The sequence below is a fragment of the Embiotoca jacksoni genome, unplaced genomic scaffold, assembly GCF_022577435.1.
Source record: "Embiotoca jacksoni isolate LCO1_2020_lvr unplaced genomic scaffold, fEmbJac1.0.p SCAF_9, whole genome shotgun sequence".
Taxonomy (NCBI): domain Eukaryota; kingdom Metazoa; phylum Chordata; class Actinopteri; family Embiotocidae; genus Embiotoca; species Embiotoca jacksoni.
Window position 1 is genome coordinate 17,214,792 of NW_027185447.1, and position 13,348 is coordinate 17,228,139.

Here is a 13,348-nt window from a genome sequence, read left to right on the forward strand (position 1 = left end):
CGTCATTACGCAGCCATGCAAACCACATGTTTCAGATTCTTATCAGGGAGTAACCACTGAGTACGAGCTTTGAGTTACAGTAAGGTATGTTCCTGCAATTCATGACATACTTTCTACATTTTTATTCATTTCATAAGCACCCTGAAAAAAAATACACAAACCGCCTTGCCAGAAAACAAAAACAAAACAAGATCAAGTTTAAAAAAAAAAAAAAAAAAAAAAAAAAAAAAATAGAATATAGGAAGTGAAAATATTACAAAAAGCAGAACTGTGAAGAGACCCAGTCACACAATGAAATCATTGATCCAAATAAGTTACAAAAGCAGACACGGCTCGTACCTGTATATCACAAAACACAATGAAACAGCTCATTACTGTCTCTTTAAAATAATGGGATGTAACTTACAAAAAGCGCAGCCACAGTGAGTCAGTGATTATCCAAACAGTGTTGCTTGCCACTTTTATAAGAAATAAATACATATAGTAACAAGTAGATGCAAGTGTTGGCATGACATTAGCTGTCACGTGATGTCATGTGATGCAGTCACATGATGGCTATTGCAGGGAAATGAATAAATATGTAGCTAAGCTGCTTCACGAAGGTTTTGTAACATCTTCATGAATAAATCTTTGGTATTATCCTTTGAACAATCTGAAGGGAGGTTGTGGCAGTTAGATGAGCTGTGCGGTACGGCTTAGTCTCTGAGCAGTCCTAGCTTCTTCAGGGCCTCGCGGCGGTTCTCTCCGTTCTCTGAGCGAGGGCAGATCAGCACGCTGATGCCCTGCGACCGAGGCAGTTTCTGAGACTCTCTGGAGTGCGGGAAGACGATGTGGGCAGGCAGGGACCTCCGTGAGTCTGGCTCTTTGCTGGTGGCATGGCCTGCCTGCAAACCCTCTCCTTGAGCACTTGAAAACTCCATCCCACCCCCCAGAGAGGCGGTGCGGGGCCGATTATTACGCAGCAGGCTGGGGCTCTGCTCGCCGTTGACACTCTGACCGGCCTCATCGGCGTTTTGACCAGCCATAAAACGGCTGAGACCCAAACCAGAGCGCTCCAGGGTGGCTGATTTGATACCTATGACCTTGGGTGGTGTTGGCTGCCTGACTAGGGCAGGAGGGGTAAGAGGAGGGGTATTAACGGTGGCCCCCGTTACATCTTTGGCAGCAGACAGTTCATTATCTGGAGGGGGAGGTCCGACGGGGTCGCAGAAAGCAGCCGGTGCTGGGACGATATCAGGAGGCTGAGCAGAGGGAGCTGGAGAAGTAGCTGATGGTGTTACAGCAGCGGGAGAAGCAGGCTGCAGGGGGGCGAGGACCGGAGGGGGGCTGTTGACATTCGTGTAAGATGGTGTCGCAGGTGGTGTGTGTGAAGCTGCTGGGCTGACTGGAGGAGAAGGAGCTGCCCATGACCTTCTGGTTTTGGGAGACAGTTTAGGGCTCAGGGCAGGACTATAGTCCGCCTCGTTGCTTTTAAGCAGGCCGAGCTTCCGGAGGGCCTCCATATGGACCCTCTGAGGGTCCAACAGCAGCCGGTCAGTGCTGGTGGACACAGAGTGTCCTGAGTTTCCATCAAACGTTGCTGCCTTGTGTGACTTCAGAATAATGTTGGCAGGGAGCTTCTTTGGTTTTGGTGCCACAGCAGGTGGACCTCTGGACTCAGCGGCCTCAGGAGGAGGACTGGTTTGGGGACCAGAGGGAACAACTGGTGGAGTCAGACCGGGAGTCACATCAGCTGGAGGTTTGCTCGGAGGCTCCTCAGTCACAGAGGAGCTTGTTGAAGTTCTCTTCACAGACACTCTCTGACGTAGCAGCTCCAGGTCAAGAGTTGCTCTTGGCTTGTTACTGGACGTTCTTGCAGGTGGAGGAAGTTCTTTTACTTTCTCTGGCTGTGAAGGAGACTCTTGTTCATCCATGAAGTCTGATGGAGGAGGGATGAGACCCAGTTCAGTCTCAGAGGCTTCAGCAGACCGTCCTGGGCTGACACTCTCAGGATTATGATCTCCATTTGAAGCTGAATTCAACACCTCAGTCTGTGAAGGTGAAGAGTCGACTTTACAACCAGCTGGAGGATTAGGTTCAGTCACGAGGTCAGTCGCTTCAGGATCTTTCGAGTTGGCTGCTGAAGCAGGAGTGGGTTGTGGTGTGGACATTTCACTACTTCCTAAATCATCAGAAGTCAAGTTGGAAATGCCTGATAAAGAAAAAAACAAGTAGTAGAAGTGCAGTCAGTGATGTTCAAGAAACATATCTGAGAAGGCATGCAAAACAGAATATCCGGTGACATGGACTTACCATTTACTCGCATCCGACCCTTTTCTTCTGCCTGTGATCCAAAATCTAGTTCATCATTGGATAAGCCGCTGTCCTCCTGCACCTCCAGGGCTTCAATTGTTTCCTCCAGATACATGAGACAGGCTCTCTCCTCTGCAGAAAGGTGCTCCATACTGTCTTCACTCTGCACACAAAATAAAATACTGTGAAAAAATTACAGACATTAAAAACACCAGACAAATTTCAACCCCTAAACAAAGACATGAGAGACAGAATGAGAACCATAGGTCAAAGTTGTTCGAACAGATAATGTACAAAGGATTGACTAATTACCCCTGTCTGCTTCTTGGTTATTGTTCTCTCTATATTGGCCTGCAAGAAGGATTTAGTTGAGGTGACTGAGAACAGCTTGAGATCTTCTTCCCTTTAGCCATCTTTGATGAAAAATGAACTGAACAAACACAAGAGCCTGTAACTTCATATAGATTCACTTCCTCTAATCATCTCTACTTCAACCCTCTCATATTGGCCGTGCAGTCGTCAGTACAACCTGATGCACAAATCTCAGTTCTCCATTTTCATTTTCCAACCGAGGACAGAAACATCCTCAAAAATATGTTTACTCAGATGCAAGCAGCATGTCAGTAAGGTCACGTGACACAACAAACAGATAAGTCAGAGTTACAGGAACAGACGACTGAGATGAGGAGATCGACAGCAGCACTCACATAGCCAGAGTTCATGCTGATTACACTGTCGCAGCTCCCCGCACTGTCCATATTGCTCAAGGATTCCATGGCAACGCCGCCCGGCCACGTGTCTCCCCTCGGCATTGCACAAGGGAGACGGTGAGGACAGGACACGTGCTTCACGGCCCTCTTTTAAATTGTGTAAATCTCAACAAGAATCTAAGGAAAAATCTGAAAGGTCAAGAAAAAAAAAAAAAAAAAGGAAGAGCTGTATTAAAAATTAATCCAGATGAAATGTATGAGCTCCCAACTTTCTCCACATTGCAAAATGATCATTGCTTAAACAGTTAAACAAATCCTGGAAAGAATGATCGCCTACAACAAGTAAACAAGAGATGCTGCCATAATTTGAGCCTAAAAATAGCCACAAAATTAATAAACAAAACAGCATCTTTTCGTTAATGTGATGAACGAGTGCCATAAATTACAACTGCTAGTTAAATGATCCTCATAATGTAATAGCTGTTCTATTAATGCAAGAAGAAGCAAACGTTCTGTCACAGTCAATGTGACATATTAAACATAACTAATTATGCTAATTGTGTCATTAAATAAAAATAATGGTTGAACTAATAAACATTTATTTACACATAAGACAGGGCCTGAATTAAAATGAAGTGAATGCATTAACATGAAAGTGAGGAGCAGTGAAATGCAAAATATGAACAATTATGGACATCTATCATACATATTGATCCCTTTCACGGGTTTCAACAGTTATTTAAGAGTTAAATGGGAGTGAAATCTTCAATATTCTATCATCTGCTTCAATACTGGCCTTTTTTAGCGAGACATTCAACAGGAAGCAACCAAGTCATTCAATTTACATTAAAGGGACTATGTTATTTTTGTTAAAAGAAAAATAAATCCTCACATAGATTTTAAATTGAATTTATTGGCAATAAAGCTGACCTTTGCTTACGAGTGCGAGCGTACTGAATATGTTTTTTGGTCAAGACTCTAATTGACTGAATAATTGGTATTAAAAATAACTCATTAAATAAATGTTAATATAATCTTAATATAGTGTGCAGACAGAACATCAACTAAATACCACTGTTGTTAATATTAGTTTAAATATTTATTGCATTAACAGCTGTAGACAAATGTACTTTTTTGAATTATTCCAGCAACAGAAAGCAGGAAGAGGAGGAAATCATTACATGCAGGTAATGCTCTACATACAACGTGAAGTAACACATAGCGATGCTTAAAGCATCGTTCATTACCTGGTATTAAAGTCATTGTGATTCATGAATACACATGTCATGTCAAATCTTTGTAAAGACTGTTGATGCGACGTGTTACGCTGCAGCTCTGGACTGCGATCTTGTGCCTCCTGCCAATTATCCTCTGCAAATTACTGGTGGCAGGTCAGGCATGAGGAAAGCATCCACGAGCGCACGAAGAAAAAGCCACTTAAAGCAAAGTTCTTACATCTTTGTCTTCACTTTGTTTAAAAAGCATAAGCACCTGCCAAAGGCAAATACCATCATCACTTGAGAAGTAAAAGGAGGGTATCTGAGGTTCAAACTGTGATGTCGATTTGGTTAAATAAGTCAGACAAATGCAATAGTATCCCAAGACAAAAGCTTTGCAACCTGTTGTATGACTTATTCATCACAAAGCTGCAGCTGCACGGTCAGGTTCAGGTGTGTTCGTGAAAGCAGAACAAAAATACCTGAACAGTTCTCTTATCTCGGAGGACGTTTAATTGAACACAGAAGAGAAATTATATAGTTCCACTTCATAAATCAGCGTCTCTGTCTGTCTGGAAATTAGCCTCATAAATGACACAAGGTTGCATGTTTTAGTTTGAGTAAATTTGTAAAATAGTAAATTACTGGGACATGAGGTTCCTCAGAACGACACAGACACAAACACAAACAGACACTGTTTCACCATAAACAATACGTCCCTCTGTCAGTACAAGACAGCTCAAATTTGAATCATGTTTGATACAAAAAATGCTCCAAGAAAAATGAGATGTTTCAGTGGAATCAGGGAAATTATTAATATGAAAGATAAAAATGTCAAAACTAAACTTCCCTGAGTTTTATTCAGTACAGAAACAACAATTGAAAAACACAGAGGTCAGATCCTCTTGGAGGGGAGGGGGGGTGTTTCGTGAGCGAGGGGGAACTAAAATCTAACATGGTAGGCATATGGTGGCAATTCTAAGTATTTCTAGACTGAATGTATCCACCTATGGGCCAAAAATGAACGAATACATAAATGATTTAGTATTTCTTCACCAAAATTGAATTGCTGGCAGGGTGGAGAGAGGACTTTAAAGCAGATTGTTAGAAATAAAATGGTAAATTACTGCAGGATCTTTTTTTGTTTTAGGAAGGTGTTAAAAGATTCAAATTATGTTTTAAAAAAAACAAAAAAAACTTTGTGTGACCCCCTAGCTATCAATTATGAGATATCCCAGGTTGGGAGCCAGTAATCCAGAGCTCTGGCATGTGACAGTGACGTTTCTGACCCGCTGACACAAAGAATCTGCAAAGACAGTTGGGAAACACCAGATCTCCAACACCCATATTTATGCACGTTTTCTGAAAACAAGAGCTGGTTGACAAAGCACACACTGGCCTCTTCCTGAAAGCTGCTAATTACTGTCCCTCCCATCAGGTCATTATGATCAGCAGAACCACAGAGAAACATCCAAGTCTGAGCAGCCAACACCTCTCCAACCTGAGCAAGACTGCAAACCTGCAGGGCAGCAGCGGCGAAGCTCACTACACCCACAGCTGAGTCAGGATTTAATAGTGACAGGAATGTTACGTTGCTTGCTTCCACGTCTTTAAATTCAGCCGAGCGGTTTGGTGTGTCTGGGCGTTCCAACACTTTAACTATGACTGGGGAGGATCAGCTCCGGGACTTTAACGTGAGAACAGCTGCACAGTTAGTGGGCCGGAGTTATTACTAATCCAGGAATCATCACTCACTGTCTACCATGACAAATTAAGGTGTTAGAAAAAAGGTGATCTAAAATGTTTGAAGTATGTCTTCAAGGGCAGCCAGTCAGCCAGAACAAAGGTTCATGGCAAGTTGTGCAACTCAAGCTGCTCGAGTGAACAGAAATATTTCATTAATGTTTACCTGAAATGACTAGTATTGACATGCGTGTGCAAATATTTGTACTTTTTCCTGACTCCATGTCTACTCACTGATCCAACAAGTGTTCAACGATTGTAATGCAGGTCATGTGTGGGAATATTTCTGACACTGACAGGAGTCTTTTTCGGACTATTTCACCTGTCTATCCATTTCTAATCAAATCTACTCGACCCAAACAGACACAGGATAACACTATAAGGTCAAACCAATAACAGGAAAAAAAAACAACCGAAAAAAAAACAAAAAAAAACGAGATAAAATGAAAGCCTGAAAAAGTTAAATTAAAAGTCAAAATAGCCTATGTTCAGGACAAATAGCTCTCACACACACCAGTCTAAACAAGGATGATTACATTTTCAGGAAAGCACCGATTTATTTATACATGTGTAATAAAATCGACAACTTTTTAAACTCCTCCTTCCTCTGTACGACGACTGAAAGGGAAACGAACAGACTTCACAAACAGAATTTCCTGATAACTCACCGGAGATGATAAGTCTTGGTAAACAGCTGTTCGTACACAAGAAGGGCAGTTTTCAGATGTCAGTCCATGGTTGCAGTGCACCTCACTCCCCTCCTGGCAGTAAAACTACGCTGCGACGCATAGCACAGGTGGGAAAAAAAACCAAACTTGCAGACAGGTGAGGTGACTCGCTTCAGGACAAGCTGTCGGTGGCCAATCAGCGAACAGCTGACTGAGACGTTTCCAATTTCAAGCCAATAGAATAACAGCAGCCGAATGAGCGCAACAAGGAAAGATGTTATGTTGTTTTATTTTATACGGACAACTGGACAAAAATATTGAAATATGATAGTCATATCACATAAATATAGACATATCTTATCATGTGAAAGGAGATTTAGAGTAACACAACTGTGTTTTGAACGAAATGCTAATAGCATGTTGCTATTAGAGATGTTTGCCATTACAGTTTAGCATATTAACATGCAAACAATTTTTTTTTAATTAGCCCAAATAAATAAATACAGACACAAATTAAAGCTAAAATACCATGTCAGATTTAACACAAAATTATATGTCATTTATTCTTATGTTTGGTGCGTTTAACTGCACATTGATTTATTTATTGAGTGATTGATTTGATCAGTCCTTCATAAAGTATAGCAGAGACTGATTGGACAATAATTAATTTAGTAGTTATATGGCCAAAAACCAACGTACTAAATAAATTAATTTTTGACTCTATGTTGCTTAATAAAAAGTCAGTCATGACGACACTCATTACAGTTCATCATGACGGGAATATGAATGTTTGCATTAAATCTAATTGCATTTATCAATAAAACATAATGTCAACGTAATGGTGGTGTAAGGAGAAAAGTCAGAGGATCCCTAAAGTCATTATAGTTTATTCTTTTATCTTTATTCTTTTTAAATTTAATATCTGTATGACATAGAAATCAAATAATTGTTAAGATATTTCACTCCACACCAAAAACATCAGCTCATGGTGGAGCTAACAGAAAAACCAGATGGCCACCAAACCCTGTAGGAATTATTTTCTTGAGACCATGACTGTCCATACAATATCTCAGCCATCCTTAAATTCATTGTTGAGATATATACACCTGTACTATAGTGGTGGACTGACCAACCACTTTGGTCTAGCCAGGAAATAATTCATTTCCAGAGGGCAATAAATCAGCGGTGCACAAATAAGGTGCCAACATCTGTGTCTAAATGTAAAATTAGAATCTGAAACATTTATTTCAGAAACATGTTTTTGAGCGTTTACAGGCCGGATCCCATAGAGAGTCTGCGTGAGTAATATCTGGAGATCAGTCTCACAATCAGCGTCTGTTTTCCAGGAACATCAGCGCACATCTGTGACATCTGCTGTTATCTGTGACAAACAATCAAATCACCATCATTATCTGCTCCGTTATTCTGTTGATGTTTTCAATATGGACCAATGAAACCACATTATGAAAAAGTACATTTTCTTGCAGTTTGATATGCAATTAAAACAGTCAACTTACACAACAACCTACTTTACCTCTACCGGCAGAATTTGGGGCCTAAAGCAATAAGACATTTTAGATCCTTTGGAAACACTTCAGGTTAACAGCAGTACAATAACAACAATATACCAGCCAGTATCAAAATGTTTATGTCTGTCAGCTCCATTACAGTTTAACTGTCAGAAGACTTAAGAAAATAAGACAAATCAGATAAAACAACATCATAATTTTTTTTTTTTTTTTTTTTTTTTTACTATTTTGTTAACTATGTGCTGCAGAAGGAGTTGATCTGCCTATTTTAAGAATCAAACATTAGGACTTTGATTCCACAATAAACTAAATAAAGTGAAGAGTTTAGTCCTCTCCTCTATTTACTTTTACAAACTTTAGCATTATCTTGAAGCAACTCTTACACGACTTGTCGTTGTTGACATATTTGGCAGCAGTTGTCATTTTAATTATAGCTGTAGTAATTTTCCTGTTGATTAATTTTCCTCACAACCAAGATAAAAATAAATTGTCAAGACACAACCTAAAAAATTTACAATACTCAAAGTGAGTTCAGCTGATAAAAGTAAACAAGAACACAAAATTAACAGAACACAGCAGTTCACTGTAAAAACTTAAGTGTTTTTTAAAGTCACAACAAAATTAAAGATCTTCACAGGTTTACATTCAGGTAGTTGGAGTCAAAAGGGGAAAAAACTAAAGATTGTTTGAACCCTGTTCTGTTGAAAATTTAATTGCAAATAAATATACTGTTAATTCTAATAAAACGGTTGTTTGGGCCCCTCCTTCTTGCTGTAGGAGTTTGTTGTTCAGACTGAGAAGAAGCAGTCAGCTGTAATACATTAATGTCAGCTCTGTTCTTTATCTCCTGTAGCTGGTTACACCTGTACTGGCTCTGAGCTGCTGCTATCCATCCTTCAGCAGAGAAAAGTTTATGATACCGGTGCAGAGGACGGCGACCAAACATTTCATCCACTGACCTCGTTTGGCCACAGACAAGTGGAGACTCTCTGAGGGCATCGATACACAGCGTCTCTGGAGCTGTGAATACTCAAGAGGGGTTGAAATCTGACAGAAAAATCTTCCAAATGTTGAAAAAAACCCCAATATTAAAACAGGAACAATGACCGGACAAATGAACATTCAACAGTGAGAGCGATTCTAACCGAGCCATTTATTAGTTGTACAGTTTTGAAAAATAATCATAAAAAAAGACTGGAAGCCCAAGATTATTTACAATCTTTTTTTTTTTTTAAGTGAGGTCCCTCTTCTGAGTCATTTTCTCAGTCTTTTTTTTTTTTTTTTTTTTCTTTTTTTTTTTTTTTAAATCACAGGGTATTTATTTACGATATGTTTAATTTTATAAGACATAGTCCTTTTTCGCTCTTTTTTTTGACAAACGTCAAAAATTACATACGTACATACATACATACATACATATACATATATATATAGATATATCTATAAAAGCAAAAATCATTCAAGTATCAAAATACAGACCGCTAGATTCATGTACAATATCATTCTCATCATAGTTGTCATCACATTAGTCCCAAAATATCTCTCCTGATCCTCAGCAATGTGCAAAAGCAGAACAGGACCAGGCTGATGGCTGAAGGTGCCGACACCAGCGAGCTGAAGACAGTGTACCATAGAGTTACCATACTGGCCGGACAACGTACCACATACACAACAGTTAAATCAAAATGACCTGACTATGTACCCATATACACATTGGTGGACCAAACAGTACCATTAACAGTCAACATATTGGGAGTTAGCGAGGAGAAACATGCTGTGCCCCATTTGTTCTGCTCCGCAGCTAAAATCTAAAAGTCGTACCAGCCTGCATGGCAGGTTTGGTGAATAATTGTGTCACGATTAACTGAACAAAAGGAGCAGGGAAGGAGAGATAGAACTGCAGTGAACCACACCTGATCCAGTTCCTGCAGTAGGACAATTCATTGTCCCATAAAACAATTAAAACCTAAACAAACAAAAAAAGAAAGACACAACTTTCAAATCAAATAAAAAAACATCCCGTTATATCACAATAAAACAGTCTTTGTAGTGTCAGTTCCTTTGCCCGTTGAGTTTGGTTAGAGTCCCATGCAAGATTACATTGTTTATCACAGTTACACATGTATGTGAGCTGATGGTCATGAAGAGAAGCTACAATGTTCGGATATGGGACAAACAATCCTAGAAGGATGTGTACCTACAGTGTAAGGTCTCTTGTCTGATAGTTTATATCAAAATGAAAAACGTTACCATTCCTTATCTCTGCCACTTCCCCTTTAACTACAAGTTCTGTATTGAAACCTGCAGGTACATTTCCTGAAACAGTAAACACTAACTCATCTGAGAGGGAAGCAACAATTCCAATTCTCAGGAAATGCATAAAGCATAACAAATACATCTGACTCCACCTCCTGATGGACAGGAAGCTTAATGGAAGTGTGTGTGTGTGTGTGTGTGTGTGTGTGTGTGTGTGTGTGTGTGTGTGTGTGTGTGTGTGTGTGTGTGTGTGTGTGTGGAGTGAGGAAGTCGGAGAGGTCGGATGAAGTGAGGGAGCGTGCGGCACTGGAAGTCTGTCTTTTTGTCTCCAGGCCCTGTGTGTTACTGTGGTGAGCTGCGAGCGCCATCCGACTGCCGAGCTGCACGGGTAGCGGGTCACTTTTCCAACAAAACATCCTACCCACCATGCGACAGGGCTCATTCCTGTCCTTTTCTTACTGACTGGAAGTGGCCAGTGTTCAGCTATAGGGAAGGGACACAGACACACGCACACAAAGCAGTGAGGTTAAAATAAAGTAAAAGAAAAATAACAATAAACTAATGGCCACAAACAGCAAGATGATGATGGATTACCCCCACTTATAATCATGAACTCTTTTCACCAGCAGCCGTGAAATATTAACCTGGCGTTAAAAAAAAAAAAAAAGGCAATGCTGACAGGATGAACATTGAAGGCATTTGTTGTGAAAAGATGAAAAAAAAAAAAAAAAAGACAAGACAGAGGAAAATGCACTTAATCTTACACACTTGGGGATTTGGTAAAAGTGCTTAGTCATAGTTAGTGCACTCCAGAAGAAGCACCAGGTTTAATTCCTGGTGCTTTGATTGACAGACAGACAAGGGCAAGCTAAGGTAGTTTTGACTGTTTTGTGGACCCCTAACATTCAGGTCCACACCAGCCTCTGTGCCCTTTTCTGCTCCCCATCTAGAAATTCCCCAGAAATGCTTACTTCATTAGCTCCAAAAGGACCGTGTCACAGTGCTAGGATCTGAGCCTTCTTTGGCTTTATGCAGGTGGCTGACTGAAACACATCTCTTTTAGTTCAGCTCATGTGTAACCCCTTCAACGCCTGAATCCCACCCATCAGAAACAGCCTGCTAAAGTCCGACCGATGCATAGAATTACAAGATCAGTTTCACAGGTTTCCTCAGGAAACGTGTCCATCCAGGTACAGGATGTGTGCAGTGGGTCACTGTCGGCTGCGGTAAATCAGATTTTCTCAGCACTCGGAGGAGTCAGGAGTCGAAAGATCGAGAGTGAAAAGCCTCAGAGCGGCCGTCGCCTAACAGAGCGAGAGAAGCACCAAGAAAAGAAAGAGCTTATTACCAAGAGTAAATAGCGGGAGGTTGACGATTGAAAAAACAAAAAAGAGGAAGCATTGTATACAGAGTTGAGGAAGCATACCAGGTGAACAGAAAGGAGCGAGTGGTGAGTGGCAGGCTCGTGGGTGATCTAGGAGAGGGTTAACAAGGTGGAAGGGTTGCATTCATAATCAATAAAAAGTGTAGAAGTGGTTTAACATAATGAAGGAGTTGGTTAATTGTCACAGTAGTGTTGTCAGAGGAGGACACGAGCGATGGCTGAAGGAAGGCGGGGGAGGGCAGACGTCCAGCGCAGAGAGAGAGGCAGAGTCACAGTGAAAGGCACACAGAAGGAGGGGAAGTAGGGAAGGTGAGACCAGGCCCAGGAGGAAGGACAGGGGTCCATTCAGAATATGGTGGTCTCGTACTTAGTACTGATAGTGCGCTTGGACTCCTTGGGGTCCACGAGCCACGTGGCACTGCCCTGGGACTGAGAGTCGCCCTCTTGGTCCACAATGTCCCCCTGAAAGTACGAACAGAGAACATCAAAATCTCTGCCTCAGTGGAGAGACAGTGAGTAATTAAAACACCTTAATTGGGTGAGTCTGATTACACTTTGCTGACATCCAATGGTTATTAATCAAGAGATGATTCCTGTCTGCAAACATTCTGTAAACATTGTCTGCCTTACTAGTATACCGCCACTAGAGGGCGCTAAAGTCAAAAGTAAAATTCTAAGGATTTCTCAGTCCAAATGGGGGAAGCTCAGCTGTAGTTTTCTACAAACAACAGTGAAAAATACAACAACAGCAATAGACACACACACACACACAAATGGATTATGGGGTTTTCAGGGCAGTTAGAGGAAAAAGGTGGAAACAGGAAGGCAGAAAAAAGGAGCAAAGGGTGGAGATGGGACAGGAGGAGGTGGCAGCACCTGGGCAGCAGGGCTGGCAGAGTGCAGCGGTAGATAGGAGGGACGGTGAGTGGTGCAGGTGTAACAGTAACAGCAACGACTGTCGAGAGGAGGAGAGTCCTGGGAGAGATAAACACCGCCAGGAGGAGAGAGGAGAGAGACAGCGAGAAATAAAAGAACAAAGACGGGAAAAAAAGCACAAAAGAAGCGGGCGGAAGGAGCCGAGAGAAAATTAAAGGGAAAGAAGGTGACACAGATTTGAGCAGCGTGAGATAGCTTACAGGTGTGGGTGTTGTGAGAGTATGAAATGTGTGCAGTCAAACTATCCTGTATAAACACATTTAAAAATGTATATTTCAAAAATACAGACATGAAGGAAACATTTTGAAGAAATGACAGTAAACATGAATTCACTATTTTTTATATAATTTCCGTTGAGTTCATTAAGCTGCCTCTGAGGATGTGTGACTCATCCCTGAGGAGAAGTTAGCTTATTGATATTCAGCACAAGCTCACACCTTAATGGTTTAATGCTAATGGCCAGATGAACATCAGAACAGTGGAACCATGATGATGTGAAAAGCTGTAGCATGACAAAAAATTATCCAACACTAAATATATTGTCCAGGTTTGATCCCAAAATGTTTAATTGTATTACATCAGGTGTCAGTGCGACTTTGTGATGCATGATATG

The 13,348-nt window shown here is 41.0% G+C and overlaps 2 protein-coding genes across 13 annotated transcripts in view; both read right to left on the reverse strand.

Moving 5' to 3' along the window:
- Positions 1–695: 695 nt before the first annotated feature.
- Positions 696–3,104, reverse strand: LOC138192908 (specifically androgen-regulated gene protein). Its single transcript, XM_069140586.1, has 3 exons — positions 3,000–3,104; positions 2,293–2,455; positions 696–2,191 (listed from the first exon to the last, which is right to left on the reverse strand). Exons 1-3 carry the CDS (start codon positions 3,102–3,104, stop codon positions 696–698), a joined length of 1,764 nt encoding a protein of 587 aa, XP_068996687.1.
- Positions 3,105–8,262: 5,158 nt separating this feature from the next.
- Positions 8,263–13,348, reverse strand: part of LOC138193513 (ankyrin repeat and SAM domain-containing protein 1A) — a 63,438-nt gene continuing 58,352 nt past the window's right edge. For 5 of the 12 annotated variants that reach the window (XM_069141619.1, XM_069141621.1, XM_069141620.1 and 2 more), the window contains 3 exons: positions 12,676–12,774; positions 12,167–12,261; positions 8,263–11,889 (listed from right to left, as the gene is read on the reverse strand). In XM_069141619.1, coding sequence (XP_068997720.1) covers positions 11,760–11,889; positions 12,167–12,261; positions 12,676–12,774 — 324 coding nt within the window. In that variant the 3' untranslated portion in view covers positions 8,263–11,759. Of the gene's footprint in view, positions 12,262–12,675; positions 12,775–13,348 lie in introns of all 12 variants that reach the window. The other 7 variants (XM_069141623.1, XR_011177873.1, XM_069141627.1 and 4 more) reach the window with 7 other exon arrangements.